A 24,186-nucleotide genomic window follows, 5' to 3' on the forward strand; every position below is an offset into this window, starting at 1 on the left:
GACCAAATGCCATACCAAGTGACCTAAAGATATTGCTTCCAGGGCCCTGGGGAACAATGCTCTTATCTGCTCTTCCACTGCACTTCTCTCTAGCAGGTTATAATAATAACAGAATCAGCAATGCTTCCCAAAGGCTCTGTGGTCATCACGCTGGGGTTTTGGGTTAGTGTGCAAAGTTCCCACGCCAATGGAACTGAGAAAGGATACTCCCCAACTTAATATAGTTTTACACCTGCCTATTGGAATTCAGTGGCTTGACTTTTCCCACTAACTGCAAGAAAACGAATTTAACCTTGTGGATAGCAGGTTAGTAGCAGAGTAGCAGAGGTTAGCCAAATACTGGCCAAAGATTAGAATGTTGATAATGGCAAGGCAGGAACAGAAATGACCAGCTATTTTTAGAGTTTTATTTTTTACCAGTATTACTTTTACATATTGGCTGAATATGACATAATTTAAGAGACAACACAGATGAAAGACACCATCAGTTTAACCTTCTGTAAACAGATGCTGTGGAAATGTATTATACCAAAATATATTATACCAAATATACCAAAAATATATATTTTTGGTCTCATTACTGCCATACACCTAGGATGTGCCATCTATACTGATGCAGTCATTTAATAATTATAAAAATCTTAATCTTGGTGCTTAGAAGTATAAACATCAGATAATTTATTTAATAAGGAAATATTAGTATTTGTGTGTGGCTAATACACATGAGTCAGAACTCACAAAATTTAGCAAGTGGCTTGCATAGACAGATTGTAAATATTCCAAATGTTCAAAGTTCCATTATCTGATGATTGATTAATGATTAAACATATTAAACAATGATGAACACATATTAAACAAATACAAAGAGGTAGTGAAGCGATGAGGTTAAGATTTGCCTTATTACAGTTTTCCTCAATTTAAATAAATATTCACAAAAAGTGAACGTAATGAATAGATGTGCCAAAATGCATCAAATATATTTTTGTAGAGGGCACCATAGGGGATTAATAACCAAACTGTGATGTGGCTTTTGAATCACATTAATCCATAGATCATTTTAATGAAGATTAATTTTGCTTTTCACAGCTTTTGTCTTGTGGTAAAAAGCGAAGAATGCCTATGGGATGTATTTCAGGCAGTTTTCTTCTTGCAGTTTGGAGTGGCATTTAACTAGGCTTTCACATAGTGCCTATAAATTCCAAAATGTTTAATGCTTTTGTTATTTTTTAAGGTTTTCCTTCTAGTCTGTATGAATTTTTAGTCAAGGCTTTTAAAAAATTCTTCCATAGCAAATCAGTGTAATAGATTTAGGCGTTTTTCCTTTGTTGGGCTTGTGTTTTCAATTTTCACCATAGGGGGCAGTGTGGTAAAACTTCAGAGTTGTGGTCCTTCCCTGCTTGCAAGTATAGTTTGACATGCCCAGTGAACTTGCAAGTTTCATCACAGTGGTCCAGTGATGTATGAAAGGAAAAATGGACCTATTTGTGTTCAGTAAGGATTGTATGCTCTGTTTATTCACACTTTTAGCGATTAAATTTATATTTATTACCTTCAGGATTATAATTTTAGATAATTAGTGTTTAGGGGTTTTGTACTAATGCAGATGTAATACCACAGCCTAATGCCCGAAATCAAACCCTCCTGATATGTGGGTTATCTTTAGTTTGATAGGTTTACCTCCCTCTTCAGCACAGTTATCGTTTTTACTGTCACTAAATTTATGTCTATGTGACTGAAGACTTGACTGTGCTGAGTTTTATTTATTCATTACAGTAATAAATGTTGATTTTTTTCTGTTGTGCATTACTGTATATTATATAGCACATTGCACATTTGGCTTTAGGAGACACACAAATACATATCTTTATACCTAGGAATTTGATGGAAAACTCCTCTATGAAATGATGTCACAGTAGCATGGGTGTTGCATAGTAAAGTGACAGCACTTTACTTCCTCTAGTCACATGTGCTTCATTTCCTTCCCAGTTCCTTGACAAAATCCCTTGCATAATAAACATGGTCCAATCATAGAGCGCGTTTGGTCCAATCCCAAAGAATTTCCAGCTTTTTATTGGCTCACAGTAAACAACACAATTCCAGCTGTTTCTCAAGACCTCTGCTGGTTGAGCTTTGACAGACGTTTTCTTCAACCTATTAAAAGACAGCATGACTTTTAGTTGCATTTGCTTGGTGGATGCGCTGCCGAAAGGGAGGGGATTGTAAACTGAATCCAAATCCAGCTGTGAATTCGTTTGGATGAGCGGTTTCGTGCTATAGACCGTTTTGCCGACTGGGAAGTAAATGGAGATTTTTGTGTTTTCGCAATAATGGACAACACTTCTGCATAGAAACAACCCTTTCGCATATTTTCTTTTGTGTCGCTGTACTGACACTTTATTGTTTGTAGCCTACAGAAGATGTTATCAAGAAAATAGTAATTAATTAAAGATGTATCTAATTGTCAGACTAGTGGATAGTTTTGGATTGTAAATCATCGATGTTCTAGGAGAACAAAAAAGTTAGCGCACGTTTTACCTGCTGTTAGACTGAAGTGCGCGTGTTCGTAAGAGCGGGTGGAAAGAGCGGAGCTTATTTTCGGCGAGCCACTAGTTTCGCAGGAGTTGCATTCATCTAGTATTCATTAAAAGAAAACAATATCATTTCAAGGCTTCGTGTCCAGGCATCACTGAGTTGTGAGGGCTGGAGTGCATGTCTGACGCGCGATGCCCGTAAACCTGCTCAAGCTGTAAACGCCACCTGGAAACTCAGCCTGAGAGCTTGACTTTCTGTGCCTCTGTTTACAACAATCGGGCTACTTTTTGTCACCAGAAATGATCATGCGATGAGTGAGTTCCGTTTGGGCTTATTATCAGAGGCAATTACAGGTAGGAAATGAACACTTACAACATTTGACACACGATTATCCGTGAAGCGCGCTGGTATTGTATTACAGATTAATGATTAGGATGCCCACTGTCTTGTCCAGATAATAGTCAGCGCTGAATTCTCTGATTTGCTAGAAGCCAACATTAATCGCTTTATCCAGTAATTAATACTTTTTAAAAGACGCAGTGTTGACTGTACCTCTTAAATAGCCTTAACTGTGTCATTTTCCCCCCCCCTCAGTGCTGTTCATTTACTTACTGGCAATGTCTATTGGATAATATTGATCGTTTTAATGATACAACCGTGATTTTCACAGTATAAACGCTTCGGTTTTAGGTTGTAATAACATGTTTCTTGTAGCTTTAAATAGGCTAATACTCATAATAATTACTGAAAGTCGTAGAAATCTCGTAGTTAGAGACCATATTAACAATAGCACAAGAACGCTTTTGAAACGCCATTATCTTTTGAAAACTGGATTTATTGTCAAGTAAAAACATTTTACTTATAAATAAATTTTATACATTACTTGTATTATGTTAGCACGATTCACTAATCAGGGATGGAATTTGCTCTTTTGTTATCCATTTATTTATTTTTCATTTGCATTGTCTTTCCTCTAGGAGGTGAATGATGGCTGAGGATGGAGGAAATATTTCCGAGGACCATAGAGAGAGGGAAGCAGAGGGTAGGTCCTCTCTTCCGAGGACTTTTATTCGACTTAACGACCTGTCCAGTGGCGGGGAACGGAATGATGATGAAGCTGATGATGGACCTGAGAGGAGGGAGAGCAGAGTCAGCGCGGCGACGGAGGAGGCTGCGTCGGCCAGTGGTGGAGAAGCGTTGCCCTACCCCTCCCTAGCGCCCGTCGTGTTTTTCTACCTGAAGCAAACCACGCGGCCGCGGAGCTGGTGTCTGAAAATGGTCTGCAACCCATATCCTTTTCATTTCTTGAGTCGTAAGTCCGTTACCTGGCGTGGATGGCAAGGCCAGGCGTCCCAGGTCGCACACTTGTGAAGGTAGGACGCACGGCTGGCGTGTGCCCATGCTGCTCCCCACGAGTGCTTGAGAATGTGAAACAAATTCACACTTTCCCATGCATCCTGTTATGGAAATTAACTTCTATTTTTGAAAGGTCTAATTAATTCATTCCTGAGGTGGTAGAATTCATACGTGAAGTTTCATCACAGAAATAAGTCATTCATGGCTTTAGTGATAACTAATAATGATTTTGGCAGTTTTCAGTGAGGCCATGCACCTTCCATGATATAGACAGTATAAATGTGGAATATCACATTTCCTACATTTTGCCTGTCCCAATCATTTTCTGACTGCTTCATTAATGCTACATGCAAATTTTGCACAGACATGTCAAGGGAGGTCATTACACCTCATTAGCAGGCCAGCTCAGCATCTGTCTGAGGCACTTCATCAAATCTCCTCATTTGTTAGTGTATTTGTTCGCTCCGTGGATTCTGTCAGCTGCTTGAGGAAGTGACTGTAGCAGCCAAAAGTCAGTGGCATGTCTTTTCCCCAGCAGAATGTTCTATTTACCCCTATGTGCTGTGTATTGTACCCCCTGGTTGGGTCGGGTCGGGGGTCAGTCAGGCAGCATTTGAATCCGTTAAACTCAGCTGCCTGGTCATGGTGTCTGTCTTGCAGGCATTTCTAGTGACCTTTCTTTGAGTCACCTGCTGTGTAGCGTTACTGCCCTTTACTGATCATGGGAGAGTGAAGTCTCTACCTGCTCTTCACATGCATTATACAGCTCTCAGATTAAGTTCGCAGTTTGTCTGCAGTGGGCGTATATATGCTGAATCACAAATGGAACCATTCATTTCAAGGGGCTTTATTTGATATGCAAACTATACTGATTTATTAGCTACTTCATTTTGTAAGTGAAATTCAATCAATCTGCACTGGCCGTGAGCTGTGAGCGGCTCCACCAAGTCATTCCATTTAGTGAAATATATCTGGAAGCGATGATCAATCCTGAGGGTGCATGCCCAACACTTGCTGCTGCCTTTCGCACTCCAAGGGCGGCAAGCGGCCGGGGTGACTGGGGGCAGGGGTGGGCGCCTGGTTGCTATGTGAGAGTCCTACTAGGGGAGGGAGAAGTCAGGCTGGGGCAGGCATGCAGCTTCTGAGCGTAGGTGCTCTGTTTGGTTTCAGGCGCACTCGCTGCTGCCCCTTTGGAAGGAAAGAATGCCTTTTTGGATGGGCGAGCCGGCTGGACCTGACTGTGATGTCTGGGTGCACATGCTTTGTTTTTCTTCGTGAGGAAAGATGATGATCCCTTGCGGGCTCTGAAAGGCTGCCCAGTCAAACACACTCCTGCTTGCTGCTTGTTGCCGGGCCCCCCTCGGGCTCTCCTCTTCACCACACAAGCCCACGTCTCTGCTACAGGCATGCAGCCCTATGAGATGGCCCTCACAGACTGCCGCTGGACAAGGGAAGACAGTGTGGTTCTCTTGGCCTAAACAATTACAGAGGTGTTGGACCTCTGGGCTTCCTCAGAGAGAACAGGGCCCACTCGCCTCTCCCCGTTTCCATATTCTTCTTGCATACTCCTTGGTGCAGAGGTCCCAGATACCCATCTGTTTAAGAAAGGACCGGGCCAAAAGGGAACTGATTAATTGAACATTAGAAAGAAAATTCCTTCTTGCAGATTCCACCCTGCCATACAACTGCATAGTGATGGTTCACCTGAGGGACTGCATTATAGGTCAGTAGACACAATAGGCAGTTGAATTTGAGTTAACTTGACTGAGGAAAAATATTGCATACTTTTGACAGTGAAATGTATATACACAAGTGTATTTTGTATTGGTGTTCTAATAAGAATTGTGCTGGGATGTGGTGAGCATTGATGATGATCATGATGATGATGATGATGATGATGATGATAATAATAAAAAAACAGTGAGTGTTAATCTATATAGTGAAAAGTACCCCAATTGTTATTAACATTCTATAAATATAGATATACATTTGTGTACTGAGGCAGTTACAGATCTATCAATAGATATATCTCTGTGCTCCGATTTTTCAAATGGTGCTTTCCATGCTTGAAATCATTGTTGTGACTTGGCATGTGGCTTAACTGTGGTAGGCTGACTGAAGGAAGGATTTATTTATATACGTAGTGTACATGTTTGGCCTTTAATACATCTCTATGGCTTTCCAATAAAGGTCAATCTTTGAAACTAGTTTATAATGTAGATGCGATCATCTTCCCATTGGAAACATGAAAAAGTGTGTTCCCAGTTTGAAAGTATATGGCGACACTTATTGATGGACTTTAGCTACTCTGAACCTCTGTCACTGCCAACCCTTCTGTTCCTTCTGTCTTAAGCGGTGTTATGATGATTTCTGTACATCTGCACCACAATGAATCACAAAGTAACTATGCAACATAAGCTGTTTTCTTGAAAAATTCAATTCTCTCCAGCCATCTGATTTGCAGTGTGCATGCATCGGTGTGTCAGTTAATGGCTCTGTTTTGGCCTTATGATTCATTTTGTTTGTGTCCATGGTTCATTTGTCCAATCCCTGAGCTCGGTTCTGAATGGCAAGTTATAGCCCTGGCTGATGTCTTTCTATACGACTTATTCTGGTTTCTCTTGGTTGGAGAAGTCAATATTTGGTGCTGTGAAGTATGAGCAATGCTGATGTGTGTGTGCATGTCTATGTGCATGTGTGAGTATTTGTATATGTATTTGTGTTTGTGTGTGTGTGTGTGTGTGTGTGTGAGAGAGAGAGAGAGAGAGAAAGAGAAGGGAGATGGGCAAGGGAGTAAGAGTCTCCAATGTGGTGTCTGGAAAATTCTCACTGCTAGCTCAACAAATGCTTGTGATTGGATGGCGGGTACAGTGGAATCCCGAAGGTATTGCCTCTCAGCCAATAGTCTGGTTAGCACAAGAGCAATCTTCACTGCTGTGGAAAATGACTCTGTTCTTTCTTTCTTTCTTTCTTTCTTTCTTTCTTTCTTTCTTTCTTTCTTTCTTTCTTTCTTCCACTTGAATGATGAAGCAGTTGTTGGCTATCTGATCCCTCTTTAAAGTAACAGAACATGAAGTGAACACTTTCTTATTCATCAGAAAATGATGGGCTAGAAGACTATTTCTCATATCTATGGCTCATAAAGGGAAAAAAGCAAAATATTAGAAGACAATTTTTACTTTCAGTTTTGTTATTTTCATTCATTTATTTATTTTATCTTGGTCTTCCTGCTTTATAGACTGTATAACTTCCCTGGTTCACAAGTGTCTTGATGTGCTTTAGGATTGAAACAACCCACAATAAAACCCTGCGCTTGCGTATGTATGTGCAGTACAGGGTGCATAGCACTTCCTATTTCTACCACAGGAATACTGAGTGATCAGCTCGTGGAATTTGGAGTGTTCATAACAGTTCTTACTCCCTCTGCAAACGCGAGCTATAGGCTGCCTTAGCCCGAGGCACGTGTGTATGTTTGTGAGTGTTCATGGCTTGTGTGTGCTTTTACCTGTGTTTGTCAGGTATGTGATTTTTGCAGGCTTTTTCGAAGTGGTGAGCTTGCTAATCTTGCTATCAGGTTTTTGGCTCTGTGCTTCACTGACATATGCCACTGAGGAATACCGTCACACGCAGTCTTCCCAGCCACACGCTGCTGGGAGGCGTTTGCAGGGTGTTCACCCATGTCCATTTAACAAAGTTCTGAACTGTGATAACTTGCAGAAATTGCCTAGTGCCTTTACTCCTTTACACCTTTACATAATAAGAGTCCCTCCTTAGTAGCCCAACTCAGGCAAATGGCTTTTCGTTCCAAAGACATGTTCTAAGGCTGCTGTGTTGTTGTTTTTTTTTCAGGATATGGGATGGAGCATTTAAGGAGCTCTGCTCATTAGGAAACTATCCCATCCTCAGTGTTCCACTCTTAATCTTTTTGAAAGTGCTGGAGCTATTGGCTCCTCCTGCCACTGTCTCCGTGCTCCCATAACACCAGCAGTGCACTCGACTTGGCAGCACCGTACTTCATATGCATTGTTACTCCTGCTCTAATTGCCAGTTCCCCTGCCAAATGCTATAGCATTGTTGATTTATGAAGAAAGATGTTTGAGTCCTGAAGCAATCATGGCCATAACTGTTGTCAATTAATCACAAACGAGCTGCTGATTTCACTCTTTGGCCTCTAGGAAATAAGCGTTAAAAAAGGCTTGATGTCAGTCTTGCCATTCAGAAAATGGTCATTACACACTGTTGAATATTTCATAATTCTATCATTTCTGGGTTTTTTCTCCTATAACACATTTCAGGCAGGATACCATATATGCCAGGGACTTGAATTAATGTACAGAGGCTCATTATGGTTGCCTGTCAAAGCCACCCATCTATAAGGCAGCTATTTGAACAGGGATGGAAGTTATAATTACAGCTCGTCTGTCCTTTAAATTACCCCTCTGTTTCACATCTATCTGCTATACTGATGGAGTTCGATTGAAACTTTGATGTATATGATATTTCCTTAGAAAAAATAGCTTCAGAGCATTTCAGTATGAATTGTTCATTTTATCAGGCATATTTAAAGCGCTTTGTTCATGTGTGCAATTATCCATGTGTATGTGCATAGTGGGAGAAGGGCACCTGCCATTTATTCCTGAATAAATGTGAGTGTTTGTGGGTTTGGTTGTTTGCCATAAACATAGCATATAGCTGTAAACTGGGCTTTTAGACTTGTCAGAAAATTCAGAAGTATCAGGCAGTATTTTTCTGAGTTTGTGAGTCAGCTAATTTCATGTGTCTGTATTTGTGCCAGGGCAGTGGCTATAGTGACCCTTTGTGCTGAGTGTGAGGGTGTGTGTGTTTTTACCTCTGTGTGTCTGTGTGTTTGTGTCTCTGTGTGTGTGTAGGTGTCCTTACCTGCACGTGGGCATGTGCAGTTTTTTAAATTTTATCTCTTTGTGGCATTAGTAGTGTTCTTCTCTGGTGGCCATGTAAGCAATATTTTTGGCATGCAGTTAAAACCACACAATGGACCCACAAGCCAGGTCCAAATCTGTGTGTGTGTGTCTGTGTGTGTGTGTTTGTGTGTGTGTGTGTGCGTGTGCGCGCGTGTGTGTGTGTGTGTTTGTGTGTGTTTGTGTGTGTGTGTGTGTGCGCGTGTGCGCGTGCGTGCGTGCGCGTGTGTGTGTGTGTGTTTGTGTGTGTGTGTGTGTGTGTGTGTGTAGTGAGACAGTTTTACGAATATTTTGTGTTCTGCTGCATATTGCTTTCATGTCTTCAAAATCAGCACATTCATCTACTTTACCTTGGATGTTTGCCACCTTGCCCCATTTGTTTTACTTAATCACTGATGATGACTGAGAAAATGAAAATGAACTAAACAGTAGTTATCAGAGGAACAAATGTATTATACATTTTCTATATTATGAGGGATAATGTCAGGTTTTAAAGACAATGCTTATGTTTTTCCTATTTTTTAAATTTTGATATAGCATATATGCTTTTCCTTTACTCTGTTCAATAGCCTGTCACTCCCTCGTTCTCTCTTTTTTTCTCTCTCTCCTTCTGTCCCCTCCTTTTTTTTTCTTCTTCTTCTCCCTGGGCTTTTCCGTGAGATGTCTGTAAGTTTATACAGGAATCAAGCCAGGATTTTCTTACCAGCTTTTTCTCATTAGAGTAGTGGAGGAGACAGGCTGAAGGGAATGGCATGAGAGTGAGACAGACAGAGAGAGAAAGAAAGCGCGAGAGAGTGAGACAGAAAGAAAGAAAATGAATTAGAAGGAGGTGTGGGATATATGTTGGCCAGCTTAACCAGATTCCCACAGGACCTTTGAAGCTTGTTACCTCTACCACGATTTGCTTCCTCTTTAGTATTATTACCGTTGGGACTGAACCTTGCTTATCCCTCAGAGACACTCTTTGGATAAAAGTAACCATATGATCCATCTTTCGTCATTTCACATAAAACAAAGCTCAAACTGACTGCGATGGCCCCATGTGCCTCTTAGAGTCCTTTGCATTGCAGGCTGGGTTTTTAAGGCTGGTTTTACTGCATTCACACCTATTTGCCAGCTGGTATTTTACATCTCCTTTGCCTGGACCATTTGCTTCAGAAAACTGACTTGTTGCCTCTGCTTGCTGAGTGGCTATGCACAAGAGGGTATGTGCGTGTGAGAGATGTGTGTGTGTGTGGGAGGGGGGGTGTCACTGCTCACGAGGTGAGGCATTCCTGATTGTCTTGTCATCCCCTGCTGGAGTGTCAGCCTAGCCTCTTTACCTCCTTCTTAGCCCCTTTTTTGGACATGCTCCGCTGGATGTGGGTCTCAGGTGGCAGTGATAGACCCCAGGACTGACCAGTGCTTATCTCTAGTCCACCTCCCACAACACGACTCTCCACCGCTCTACTGCTCATGGTCCCAGACTTCAGAGGCCCTGTGTCATCACATCTGTAATCAGAATTCTCTGTCTGGGACAGAGTGTCTGCAAATTGAAAAAAGCCATTTCTTATTGAAGATAAAATCCTTTAGTCCTTTATCCTTTAATCCTTTAATTATCTCTTGAAGCAGGACGGAAGAGGGGTGTTACATAAAGGAAGCTACATTTTTTCGCTACACTACGTATGTTTGTCATTGTATGTATCTCTTACAGGCCCCTTGGCAAAAAAAAAGTATGCCCATTTGTCCAAGGCATGTTTTTCTTTACAGAGTAAAATGTAACAGTATACCTCTTTACAAATTAAAGGCCAAAGTGTCTTGGGTAAGAGGAGTCACATTGTGTTCTAATAATTGTTGTCTAGCACTTATCCAAGCAGTCTCCTACGGCAGTCATAATTAAAAAATGGCTTCCAGTAGGCACACCTCAATATTTTCTGCAGTCACAACTCTGCCAGCCTGAAGGGGGTTGGGGGTGGGGGTGGGGGGTATAGGTGTTGTACAACCTTCCCAGAATCCCTTCACTGTACACTAATTACAATGTACTGCTTCATTGCTTTTTATCAGGGTCCATTTTGCAAGTGGCTAACAGTAAGACAATAAGGGAAAGGCTCGATATGTTGCTGCTGTCCATTGACAAGAAGTGACGGTGACATTCAAAGTTCCCACCCCATTATGGTTAATGACTGTAGGTGGTGCTGCTGGATGCAGCTCAGCTTAAGCGGGCGAGGAAGAGGCAGGTCCCACCTGAATGCGAGGCCGGGCCGCCTCGCCGGTGCAAGCCATGGTCCTGCTCAGAGGTGAATGTGCACCTCATTACCTCTGACCATAGCAGGAGATGAGCCCGCACTGTACCGTGAGGAGATGGCAAAAGTTGGCAAATGCTGGAGCCATCCTCAGCTAATTCTGAAAGTAGAACATCACAATAGTGGGAGATTCTGTGACCTCCCTGTGCGCACAGTATTCTTGGTCACGGTTGTACTTCTATCTTTTACCTTCCACTGTGGGTTTTAATCTGCTTTCGGCTCAGAGGGCACCCGTGATTTAGAGCCTTGCATGCAACAAGTGTACATACCAGTCTTTGTGATCTGGGCCAGATTAAGTTTTGCAGCCAGGCTTCCCCAGAACACGTCTTAATTTTTATTTGGTTTTATTTTTCTAAACCCCAACCCCCATTTATTATTGGAATTTATTGTGGGGTTGTTATTTTGTTGGTTGGTGTAGTTATGTATGCTTTGGGGAGGGAGTTTTAATGTTCTAATGCTGTATGTGAGATCCTTTGTGTGTGTGTGTGTGTGTGTGTGTGTGTGTGTGTGTGTGTGTGTGTGTGTGTGTGTGTGTGTGTCTGTGTGTGCGCGCGCTAGCTGGGGCTAGCCTTCTCGCCTATATGTGCTGCTGTCACACTGAGTAAAGGGAGGAGGGGAGACACAGTTCTGGTGGTTTTCGTGTCTCTCATTAACATTTTCTGTTCAGGATTTCCTACAAGATGTGGCTACAAAACCAGTTCCAGACCCTGTCCGCCTGCCCTGCTTGTCCCCTCCCTCTCTCAGAAGGGAGGAAAAAAGAAAAATACAAGTCTGCTTTTAATTTACAGGAGAGCAACAGTACATTGGCGTGAGTCCGCTGGGTCCTAACTTTCCCTTGCACTGCAGTGCACTCGTCCAAATGCCTGTAGAAGTTATGAGGAGGAAAAACATGAAGACAGAAATGAATCCAGGGACCTTGGCTGCAGTCTGTTGTTGCGAGAGCCTTTATTATGTACCTCTTCATGGGGTCTGATTTCAGTCCCAGTATGTGTAAGATAATGCAGTGAGCGTCATACCCTATTCTGGGCCTGCTGTCAGGGGTGGAAATGTTAGTTTACACTCTGCATTTTACTTGCTTGGGAGAGCAGCATCTGATAAGACGGAACAACGTGAACAAATGAAAGTAATTCTTTTTAGCTTTACGAAGTGGATACGATTCCTGCCGGAGCTATACAAGTATATGGTAAAGAGTGATCAAGACTCCCCTCTCAAAAAAGACAAGGGTGTAGTCTTTGTTGGTTCAGTTTTAAAATGTTGAAGAGCTCAGTTTAATTAGAATAAATATCTGTTAAGGTATGGTACCTCTGCAAAGCACAAGCATTTTTTTGGGGGGTGGGGTGGGGGGTCAAATATTTCTTGTGAGTGGTCAGAGCGACACATCTTAATTGTGTATAGACGTTTGTCTCTATCTAACATCTAACTGATCGTGTATTTGTGGTGGCATATGTATTATAGGTATACTTATGTACCTGAATAACTGAATGAAGGCACAGAAAATCATTACCAAAAATTGGTACTGATAGCGTTCTGTTTAAGTGAAATGGCAGTTTCACTGTTCGGATAGTAATGTAAAGTAAAAAGAGTTTCTCTCCCTCTCTGGGGTCTTTAATACCTTGTCCTTTATATGCTCATCTGTTATGAAGTGGAAAATTGGAAAAGCCCATTTAGAAGGGTGATAACACAGAAATGGCTAAAAGCGTGATGGCTACATGTCTCTCATCACTAGATTATGGTCACTTTAAGAATGCTTCAGATATGATCTTTTGTGATTCTGCTGTGTTCTTCAGTCAAGCATTAGACAGTTTAAAATTTGAATTGTTTTAATTAAGTGTACAGCAAGACTTTGTTCAGTTTGGCAAAGTCAGCCAAGCATGTCATTTCACCTGGGTATCCTTTTTCCTCATCTTGAAAGTTATTTTGAGTGACTATGGAATTCAAGCAAAGTTAATGAGATAAAAATGCATTTCATATTCTTCAGGTAATCCAAAAAGAAGCGCACACATTGCAAAGGGACACGAATACTTAATTCCTAACTTCACATGGGTGGCAGTCTCGCAGCGTTTGCTTTGGTGTGAGGCAATTTGTGTGCGTGCCTGTGTGCACGTGTGTGTGTGTGCGCGCATGTGCATGCTTGTGTGTGTGTGCACACCATATACCTTTATTCCACTGGGTTATCTTTCCAAAACCCCATGACACTCATTGGTTTTCATCAAATTTGTGGTATGCATTACTCAGCAATGGTTGGGCTATACTGAATATTGCACTGACCCTTAAAAGTGCAGGGCAGTTCATTAGCTATGTGCCCCTCGTTGTTTATGTGGCTTAATATAGTCGGCATAGGCAAAGAATATTGGCATGAATAATTGAGAAGGCATCATACAGCAAAGCAGTGCATTTTTGAACCGAAGTCATGAGCGCTTTCCTTCCTGACGCTGCAGGTTATAATGGCCCTGAGCAGGACAAATGGCTGATGAAACAAGTGCCAAAAGGGAGCTGTAGATCTGAGACCTTCCACCACCCACCGTGCTCCATGAGACATGAAACCGAGACATCCCCTTGCCCTCCTGAAGGATCACTAAGGAAACGGCAACCTAGAAATGGGCACTGACATGCGACGTGACAGCAACTTTTATCGTTTCTACATAATTTCCTTCCTCTGAGCTCAGAACAAGCAAACACCCCATCAGAGGGAGGAGTGAGAAAGGCCACAGGCTTGTTGTGGTACGCACACCGTCCCATGGGAAGCAAATGAGAGGCTTGGCTGCTGACTCTCTCATGCCGCACCATTTATCTTGTCGTGCGCGGTGTAATCATCGGAGCGGTGTGCACGCGCTATGGCGGGCGGGTGTCCGGGGAACACCCCGGGGGGGCTCCCGCCTCCAAGCTGCCCTCGCTGCTACGGTGACCTGGCGGAGAGCCGAGCCGCGGCGCCTGTCTGGACTGGCACAGAAACGTGGTGCTACAGCACGAGCCACTTTTAAAACTGCATGTTAGTACTAGGACATTTGGATTGTTATCTAACGCAGGATGTAGTGGAGATAGTGCGGTTTATTTTTCCTTGTGGCATTTGGGTGTACCTCACAATGCTCTGCCGCTTAGTAGGATGCTCAACCCACATACCGGAGGTGGTATAAATGTTTTAACTGCAGCTATATGACATAATTGCTCGATGCAACATTGTGAGTTAGACAAACAAAGTAACTTACTCTAACAAACTCTTTTAAACTGATTTGCCAGAATAATCATGTAAGCATTATTATGACAGTTCTTATCCTTTGAAGGTGTGTTTAATTGGGAGAAACCTTGAACTGTGACTGTGCTTGAGTATTCTAGCGCTGCGCTGCTATGATAGTAGTCTGTGCAGTGAATAATCACTTCCACCTCCAAAATAGCACCTGCTGTATTTTACAGGCATCTATTGGTTGGTTAACACCTTGCAGAAGCTCTTTGAAAAACAAGAGCTGTTATAAATCAAGCATAAATGTGAATTATTTAGCTAGATTCTTCCCTCTAGGAAATCTGGACACTTAGTGAGCAGGGAGGCTGAGTGAACTGTTGGCAGTGGCCAGTGGCACTGCAGTATGGTGGTTTTTTCCTCCCTTTCCTCCATTGGTGGGCTTGTGCCTTTTTTAAAAGCCTTCAGCTATGAGTGTAAGACCCTCATCCCCATCTCTCTTTCACTGCAAGCTCTCTTCTGATCTGGCATGGTGATAAGTGCTCACAAAACATCCCAGCTTTTAGGACGAATGCGCCCCCTGAACAGCAGCCAGTTGTCATGCACAGGCTTCCCAGATCGCTCTCTCTCGCTCTCTCTCTCTCTCTCTCTCTGTTTTTCTCTCTCTCTCTCCCTTTCTCTCACCCTCTCTCCTGCTTTACGACTGGTGTCTTATTTTAATCAGCTTTTTTTCCCTCCAGAGAGTTCAGATTCTGGCAATCGTTGGAATGAGTAGATGTACAATACTGTATGCTGAGTACTTTTCCTTCTGCTATGATAACTACTTGCCCTTCCTCAGCCAGCGTTGTCATGGAAATCAGTTCTCCTTCATAAAAAAACTGCTTCTTTCCTCCTGCTTTCCCCACTCGGTTTTATTTTCTCTCTCTTTTCCATCTCACTCCTTTCTTTCTCCTTTTCAGCCCTCCATTGCTTTGTTGCTATGGTTTCTTGCCTAGAGTGCGGTTAAGGTGTGACAGTCCGCGTGTACCTTGGTTTTTGTGTTGCCCATCAGGCTGACATCTCCATTGACCATCTCAGTTTGGTAGCACACCAGGGGAGGTGCTCCTTTTGGCAGGGTTCACAAAGAGCGGTCACAGACAGGCCTGGATTATTTGCCCCTCAGGATTTCACAAGTGAAGGGAACAGACACCAGAATTCTGTCTCTTTTTCTCCTCTTGTCTAACTTTTTGGGTGTATGGGACAGTTTGTTTTGTATGTGCATTCTGGATTTTCTTGTGTTTTTTTCTCTGTCATTTACCACAGTGCCTCCACTGCTTGCTGGCATGGAACATGCCACCACTGCCACTTCACGCTACATGGCAACCGTTCATGCGTGCCAGGCTGCCAGACTACACTTTAAGAGTTCATTTTGCCATTTCTACATTTTTTTCTGTTTGTAATCAAATTTAGCCTTTGTTACTATTGCCAATGGCTTTGTCTGAATTTGTCTAAACTGTGTGTGTGTGTGTGTGTGTGTGTGTGTGTGTGTGTGTGTGTGTGTGTGTGTGTGTGTGTATGCGTGTGTGCGTCTCTGGTTGTGGTTGTGGTTGTGTGTGCAACTTTGATGTCTTGCTGTGATCTAGCACATCTCAGTGAAGTGTGGGGAGGTCTCATGCTCGGCAGTGTGTGCAACACTGTGTCTCTGTTGGAGTGGAGAATTTTGCATCTTCCATTTTGTATTTGAAGACCTGCATAGTTTAGCAGTGCAATTACAGCAGTGCAATTAATTGATCAGTGATCACATGCAAATATATACCGTATGCATATGATTTATTTCAAATGGGTATCATTGGTTTAATTAATTAGAATTGACATTGGAACGAGATTGAACTGCAGGGCATTCCAACATGTGTGAACCTTGCTGAAATGGTCCAGGTAATACAGTCTGTACTGCTGGATCACTGCTTGCATCTTATCTCAGTGATTCTCAGAATTGACATGAACACTAAAAAAAATAGCAGTGGACCATATATTGAACAGAAAGGATTTGCTGCTTTTTCAAGGAACCTTTTTTTTCCCACAGGCTCAAGCCTTATGAAAATACTCTGGAGCAGCACTGACAGGCTCCTTCCTCTTTCTGCTATGCTGCTGGTTGAAATTCTATTAAGGAACCCCGGGATTTGGTCGGAGTGGTGCATGTCAAACACTGAAGGGTGGCTGAGGAAGACGAGGAGGGAGAGGTGCTAATGTGACCTATGAGACCATGAGAGGATGACAGAAGAAGACAGTGACACCACACACGCTTGAAAGCGCCGTTATCTGCAGTGACAGTCACCTGGGTGTGCGTGGGTGTGCGTGTGTACCTACCCTGCAGACGTCACCGGAGTAGGGGAGGGCGTCCCTTTTCCACTGTTCACCCTTTTGAGGTGCTAATTTATCACAGATGACCGGTTGTCTGGGATTTGGTTATGGAGAGTGCAAAAGAGAGCTGAGGCTGGCTGTCTGAGAGCAGACAAGCCAATAGATGCAATTCCACAGTCATGCCTAATCACTGCTGCTATAGACTGTGTTTTTACCATAAGCAATAACTCTTTCTCCTCCATGAAAAGAAAAGAAAGAGAAGAGTCCAAACTGTATAAAACACAATATAATTATAAGCACTTGTGTAAACTAATTTTAAGTCACACTACACTATAGTAAACTATCCTTTGATTTCATGTTTGATTGATTATTCACTGTGAATACGGCTGCAGAATTTTGGCACGCCAGGCCTTATTGCAGATTTGTGCTTTTGTACCTATGGCTGTCAAAGTGATAATATCAAAGAGAATGATTAAAGCACCTCTGATCCCCAGTCCATTCTAGTTCTGTAGCATTCGCATATGTGAGCACTCCTGGTGCTTTGTGACGTGTCATGAATGACAGGCAGCCTGGCTGGCACACAAGGGCCTGGTGACCTGATGAAGCGACACAACACCCGTCAGCGGGTGTGGTGCTCTGTGGCTGGAGACCCGCATTCAGTAGTGCCTCAGTAATGTTTCATGTGCTTGTGTGTGCCTGCTTGCACATGAATGGGTGTGAGTGGTATGTGTCTAAGTTGATATGATTTGCATTATGAATTGTACGTGCACAGCATGCCTTATTAACAGTTCTCTCGTTAACAGTTTGTAAACAGCAACAACAGAGGCAGATGCCTAAGCATAAATTAGAGCCCAAGGAGGGTGAGATAAAACAGTCAAAGGCAGAGAAGTATGCGCATAGTTTGATGCAGCTTCACTTATGCTTTTGTGTGGCCACTTTTGGGTCCTGTTGTGAGAATGTATTCATTTAGTTTACCTTCATGTTATGAAGCCACTGAAATAATGAAAGAGTTTATGAAGTAGCTTATGAAGTATCTTATGAAGTAGCTTATGAAGTATCTTATGAAGTGGTTTATGAAGTAGCTTATGAAGTGGTGTATGAAGTAGCTTATGAAGTAGCGTATGAAGGAGCTTATGAAGGAGCTTATGAAACAGCGTATGAAGGAGCTTATGAAGTAGCATATAAAGGAGCTTATGAAGTAGCGTATTTCTGTTGTGACATGGGAGCCTAATTCATTCAGACCAAAAGGTTTTTTAGAGTGTGGGCTCCTCCTTTGGAGGAGATGTAAAATGGGATTTGTTTAATATGACAAACTTTATTTGGAGCTGAGTATTTTTCCTCATAAGGTAATGATCACTTCCCAGACGAGCAGCCTGCTCTGTCCCCTCCACCAGAGCAGACGGCGTCTGCATTTCTGTTCAGTATGGCCCTACTCCGTCAGTCTTTTGGGAGACGAGGCTGTTTGCAGCTCTGTCAGTCTTATCTGGCAGAGGATTCTGTGTATGTTAGTGTTCGTAAGAGCAAGTAATACACAGGGAACACTGACAGTATGTTTTACTTTTATGTTTTGTGTTTATACCAACTCCACATCATTTGTCCCATGAAAGCTTGAAAAGGTCTCAGTGTTTACATGGTCTGGCTATTTTATTTAAGGCTTTTTTTCCCTTTTTTTTTTAAACTTCTCACTTAACACTGGCTACTGCGGCAGTCTTTCTGCAGGCAGAGCATGTTCTATTCTTTCGGTATTGTTACGAAATTCTGTCGTTTCAAGTTTTAGTTATAAGTATATGCTCATTTATTATAGCAATGTTCCTGGACGCCTCATAGTGTATGGTCCCCACTGCCTGTAATTATTATTTGAATAATGAAGAAATATGCCTCCTGTCTAGGGTGAGCCATTTCTGTCGCATATAATTGAGTGTGGATGCAGGAGCACTTTGCTTTTCTAAGTAGGCCGCTGGGAGTGAGGGATCTTGGCCCCTTTGTTTTTCTCAGGCCATGGTCAGGGAACACTGGGGACCTGGCAGGCCAGGCTAACCTGTGCATCTCAGTCACCCGCAAATGCTGGGAACCGTTGGACTCAGCAGTGGCGACGGTGCGATTCATCGTGAGTTTATGGAAAATGGGCCGGCATCCGTCCTCCCCCCATGTCTTCTTCTGTCTTGCTCTCTCAGAGCTCTTTGTGCGTCCTGCTCGTTTTGGATTAATGGAAACCCTTGTGTGAGGTTTTAGAGGTCAGAGCAAGAGTGAGCGTGTGGTGATTCGCGCTCTGTGTTTATCATCCTGCTCCACAGCGCAATGCTAATATCTTGTTCGGCACTACACTGCTAATGTTTTACTCCGAAGCACAATGCTATTGTTTTACTCCGAACCACAGAGCTAATGTCCTGCTCCATTTTCTGCTCTGCCCCACAAAGATAATGTCCTGCTTCACATCACAATGCTAATGTGCAGGACACCTGCACTGTGTACCATGAAGCTAATGTCCTGGTCTGTACCACGATGCTTATGTTCTGCTCAGCAATGCAACACTACTGTCTTGCTCCACAATGCTAATGTCCTTCCCGTCAGTAATGTCCTGCTCTTCAATGCTAATGTCCTGCTCCGCACCACAATACTAATGTCCTGCTCCATACTGCAATACTACTGCAATGCCTCTACATTATGAATACATTTGTATCACTTTACCTCAGGCTGATGAGGGGCGTATGTCCAAGTTCCTAGGGTTCTATATTCTCCAATTCAATATTCTGTTACAATACAACTCTCCTATCCCTAACTCTAACCCTAACCCTAACCCTAGGCCTATAATATAGAGAGCAATACAGCTCTCTATATAACAGGGAAACCGAAAACCCCTTGGCCAAGATCCAACAATATGTCATATTAAGTGAATACAAAGTTAGCAAACATCTTTTCGGGTTCCCATTATGTGCTATATAGAGCTGGGGAACATAGAACCCTGGGAACATTGGACTCTTACAACATAGAACCCTGGGAACATTGGACTCTTAGAGCATAGAACCCTGGGAACATTGGACTCTTACAACATAGAACCCTGGGAACATTGGACACTTAGAACATAGAACTCTGGGAACATTGTACTCTTAGAACATAGAACCCTGGGAACATTGGACACTTAGAACATAGAACTCTGGGAACATTGTACTCTTAGAACATAGAACCCTGGGAACATTGGACTCTTAGAACATAGAACCCTGGGAACATTGGACTCTTAGAACATAACATCCTGTAAACATCAGGACCCTTTGTCATGTTCATTTTATGAACCATATAAATATGAGGAACACAGAACCCTGGGAACATAGGAATGACCAGTTCAAGAGTGCTGTTCAAGGAATGGCATGTTCAAATGGGGATCTAACCATGAACCTTCAAATCCTGTTGAAAAGCATCTCAACCCCTTTAAAGTCAGTCCCCCTATTATTTGCAGTGTTCTGCCAGATTGTTAGGTAATACAGGAGGAATGAGGACAAAGTTATAATTCTGTAGCTGTTCCAGTCAGTGACTACAGGTGCTGATGCCAATTACTTCATCAGAAGATTAGACCGCGATAAAGCAGAGGAATCTCCGTCTCTTGGCTGAATCACGTCAGTGTAGAGATGTAAGAGAAAACGCCGGTGGTGCATTGAGAGCCCTTTTGGCACATGCAATGTAGTGGAAGTGTGGGAGGTTAGAGTAGCCTGTACCGTCTCTGGCATGAGAAAACAGAGACTAGTAGCTTCAGAGCTGCCTCGAAAGAACAATAAAATAGAATGTTAAATTCCATAGCAGATTGTAAAAGGAGCCTGATATGTTTAGAGACTTAGATTTCTTGCCGGTGCCTCCCTTCCAAAGTCCCACACCTCTCTCTGTCGACGAGTGAAAGTAGAACCTAGCTCACGCAATTCCTTTATTCCCTCCCTGTGTGATTCTCCTGTTTTGTTTACTTTCTGCCCCACTGCCAGTAATTGTTCACACATTGCTTTGTGTCCATTGAGATATGGTTCAGCAACACGTTTTTCAGCTAACATGTAAAATGTAAAGGCTAGCAGTTGCTGCACTAGAGTTGTGTTCATACTACGAACGTTCTCTCTCACAGGGCTGCTATCGCATTGTGATCAGGCAAAGCATATTTACCCATCTGTTAATCAGTTATTAATGTACTTTTATGTTTTACCATGGCTATACGTTGGGTGTGGAATGATGTGTGTTTGGGGAATGCAGCGAATTTGAGTGTATTGCGGATGGAATGCAGATGTTGTTGATCTGATTACCTCTAGATCAAATTTGGGTACTCTGGTGCTACTTGGGCTTGTGCTGCCCTTCTAGAATGTGGCCATGGCTGCCAAGAGACTCTGACATCAGCCTATGATATGAGGAAATACCTTCTGCCACTTTAGCAACCAAAACATTTCTCCAATAAAACAATGAAAAGGGAAAAAAAAATCAGAGCGATCTGATTGGTTGCTCAGTCAAGATTGTTTAAATAAGTGACACCGAACAGTTTCTGGCCCCAGCGCAAGAACAACAACTCATTTAGGTGTTTCCTTGGCCAGAGGGTGAAAACAAAGCAAGAAGGTCTAATCGCTCCATTACAGTCCCATTCACTTCAGCTCCCTCTCTGAGCAGTGGGAAAAACAGCATGAAGCATGATCGACCTGTTTTAGTTCATTCATTTTAATTTGGGATTCTGAGTGCAGATGTTATGAGTAGTTGTACTTGTTCACAGCTATATATCTGCAGAGATTTATTTTCTCTGCCCAGTCTCTCCTGTTTTTTTTTATTTTTTTTTAAATTTTTTTTCTAAGGATGCTGACTTCTCTGTGACTGAATGGTTATTTATAAAAACTTTGAATTACCTATATGTCCAAGAGCTGTCAGTTCTATGCATAAGGGGCTATAGGGGTGGTTGTTGAGCAGAGTGCTAAACTGATGCTTCTCCAGGGGCAGTATATCAGTGACCGGGAACAAGACAGACATCTGTCTGGAAAATGTTTTGTAAATAGGTTTTAACTGAGAATTATAATGTTCAATGTGTCATTTGTAAATTTGTGAAGTGAGAACTGTCTTTGCCAAAGGCATATATTATTTGCTTTGAAGAACCAATTGTTTGCCTTTAGTTCAGTTTTTGAGTCCTGCTTCCTCAGTGTAAAACACCAGCCGTTTGATCAAAGTATTGGTCTATAAGAGCGACAGTGAGTGTGGGATCTTCAGGTCATAGGAAGCTGGGGAGTGAGCTCTTCCTGGCTGACTCTATGGTGAACCCACAGTGATTTGCTGGCTGGAATTTCACCCAGCTTTCTTCTGCTAATCAATTCCTCCAGCAGTCCGTCATAGGGGACAGTGGGCCAGGAGGCTGGTGATGCTTAAGCTGCCAGCTCACTATCCTGTTGATGTGTCCCACTTTCACACTTTGGAAAAAAAAAAAAAAAAAGCTGTTCTGCCTTTCACCTCACCTCTTGCATCTTGTCAGCTCTGACTTTTCATTTCTTTATTTTTGTATTCTCTCTCTCTCTCTCTCTCTCTCTCTCTCTCTCTCTCTCTCTCTCTCTCTCTCTCTGTCCTCCCCACTTTCTCCACTCTCTTCACTTCTCTGCTGTGTGCTATGGAGACATGGGAACTGGGCATTTAAGCCAGTGAGTTATTGTTTGTTTTGATATGCTGGTATAGATAGTAATGCTTCTCTCAGTTGTGTAGTTGCAGGGAAGATGGGTAAAGTGGAGTGGCGCAATGGTGGGTTTCCGAACAGCATGACTGGCTCAGCCCACTCATTATCCTCGCTCTGCAGCACACAAACCTGAAGCTCTCTTCTCCGCACCCCTCCTCTGAGAATGGTGAGGTAGTTCAAGAGGTCAATTGTTTTAGCAGTTTAGAACTATGGTGGTATATGCATTGGTGAGCTGCTCGCAAACAGCATGTGTTTTCCGTGGAAGGCCAGTGTTGTTGTCACATGGTAGTCATGAGAGCGGCTATGGGGCGGGCCTTGTGGAGACTTCTGTGTGTTGCTCCTGTCTCAGTACCCCAGGGGGCTTGCCTGGTATGCAGCCCCGACTGCTATCTCTCCCTCACTGTGGGATTTTGGCTGGTTTTTTTAATCTATTTATGCACTTCTGTTCTCCTTTGCAAAACAAACCCCCGACAAAGAAAAAGGGTTGGGCCCAAAAAACTGTACATTTTACCTGATGCTTACAATTATGACTGAGTACAACTTGAGCACTTGAGGGCCTTGCTCAGGGGCCCAACAGTGGCGACTTGGCAGTGGTGGGGCTTGAGTCAAGCACCTTAACCACTGATCTACCACTGCCCCTATGGGATGGGCTTTTTACCTGCTAAAAATGGTTCCTAGAGTCTTTGGGACTGGATTTCTGTAGTGGGCTCTCTAAATGACTGGACAGTGACACAAGTTGTAGTGTTTTAACTCTTTTCTCCAGCACACTGACATGATGACTACAGAATTAATGCTTAGAATGTCATCTTTAAATCAAACATACTTACACTGTATTGGGTGACCATTTCTTTTCATACATGCTCCTCTCATTTCAGAGGACCACAAGTAATTTGTGATATTCTGAAAGTGATATTCTGTACTTTAACCTCATTATTTCATTTTAATACAGTGTGCTGGAGTGCAAATCCAAAAAAACCCCATACATTTTCGTTGTCAATTACTTGCAGACTGCACTGTATGTGTGCAATTCAGACCAATTCTGGTATCCACTATAATGTGTAACATGTGGAATAAAGTGGTAGAAGATGTACATCTGGGCTCTTGGACCAGCAGGGTTAGGCACTATGTCACAAATAGCTTGTGACGCATGGAATCTTCCATGCAAAAACAAGCTAGCACTTTTGCTGACCTTACATTAAAACAGCTCCTTTTATGTGCTGTTGAATACATGTTTTGTATAATCCTCACAGATGTTCAAGGAACAATATGATGGAACTGAATTTTGCAGGTGCAAACATCCTTAAACACATGATTCTTTTCGGTAGCTATAAAAATAATCTTATCTTCCAATAATATAATAAATCTATTAAAACATATTATCTACTTGCTATGTCTATTGCTTTGTTTATGTCTAAGAGCATCTGCCCCAGACTCTCTCAGCGTGACGTCACTCTGGTCTGGTACTGTGGCATCCTTAGGGGGTCAGAGGTCACTTTTTCAGGGTTGTCTGGGGGATTCTCAGCATAACCATTAAGTATTTTCTGCGTGATCTGGCCTCTCGGCATCCTCAGTCTCCCAGGACCTTATATCCAGCTTTCTCTCCTACTCTTACCCATCCCTGGCTCTTCTAGTGGTGGTGAAACCTTTGGCAATTTTTCAAAGGTTACTGATGCAATATGACACCATTCCTAACAGTAATATAAGATGAATATGATCAGTACATCTAACAAACAAATTTGTAATTCAGTCTGAAATGGTTGTAAACATTCATTAAGCATGGTAGTAAACAATCATTAAGATCTGAATACAAATTGGAAGATTATTAATATAATTGTTTATGTTGGACTACAAAACAATGAGGAAAACATTTTAATGAACTCTCTGTAGTTTGAC

General features: G+C 42.6%; 1 protein-coding gene across 13 annotated transcripts in view; it reads left to right on the plus strand.

The window, feature by feature from the left end:
• The first annotated feature begins 2,228 nt into the window (after window positions 1–2,228).
• cacna1g (calcium channel, voltage-dependent, T type, alpha 1G subunit) overlaps window positions 2,229–24,186 on the plus strand; it is a 152,602-nt gene continuing 130,644 nt past the window's right edge. For all 13 annotated transcript variants that reach the window (XR_004776808.1, XM_027019414.2, XM_027019419.2 and 10 more), the window contains exons 1-2: window positions 2,229–2,885; window positions 3,510–3,821. Coding sequence is in view for 12 of the 13 variants with exons in the window: in XM_027019414.2 (XP_026875215.2) it covers window positions 3,517–3,821 (305 nt within the window). In the remaining variant the exon portion in view is untranslated. The remainder of the gene's footprint in view (window positions 2,886–3,509; window positions 3,822–24,186) is intronic.

This window comes from Electrophorus electricus, chromosome 14 (genome assembly GCF_013358815.1).
Source record: "Electrophorus electricus isolate fEleEle1 chromosome 14, fEleEle1.pri, whole genome shotgun sequence".
Lineage (NCBI taxonomy): Eukaryota > Metazoa > Chordata > Actinopteri > Gymnotiformes > Gymnotidae > Electrophorus > Electrophorus electricus.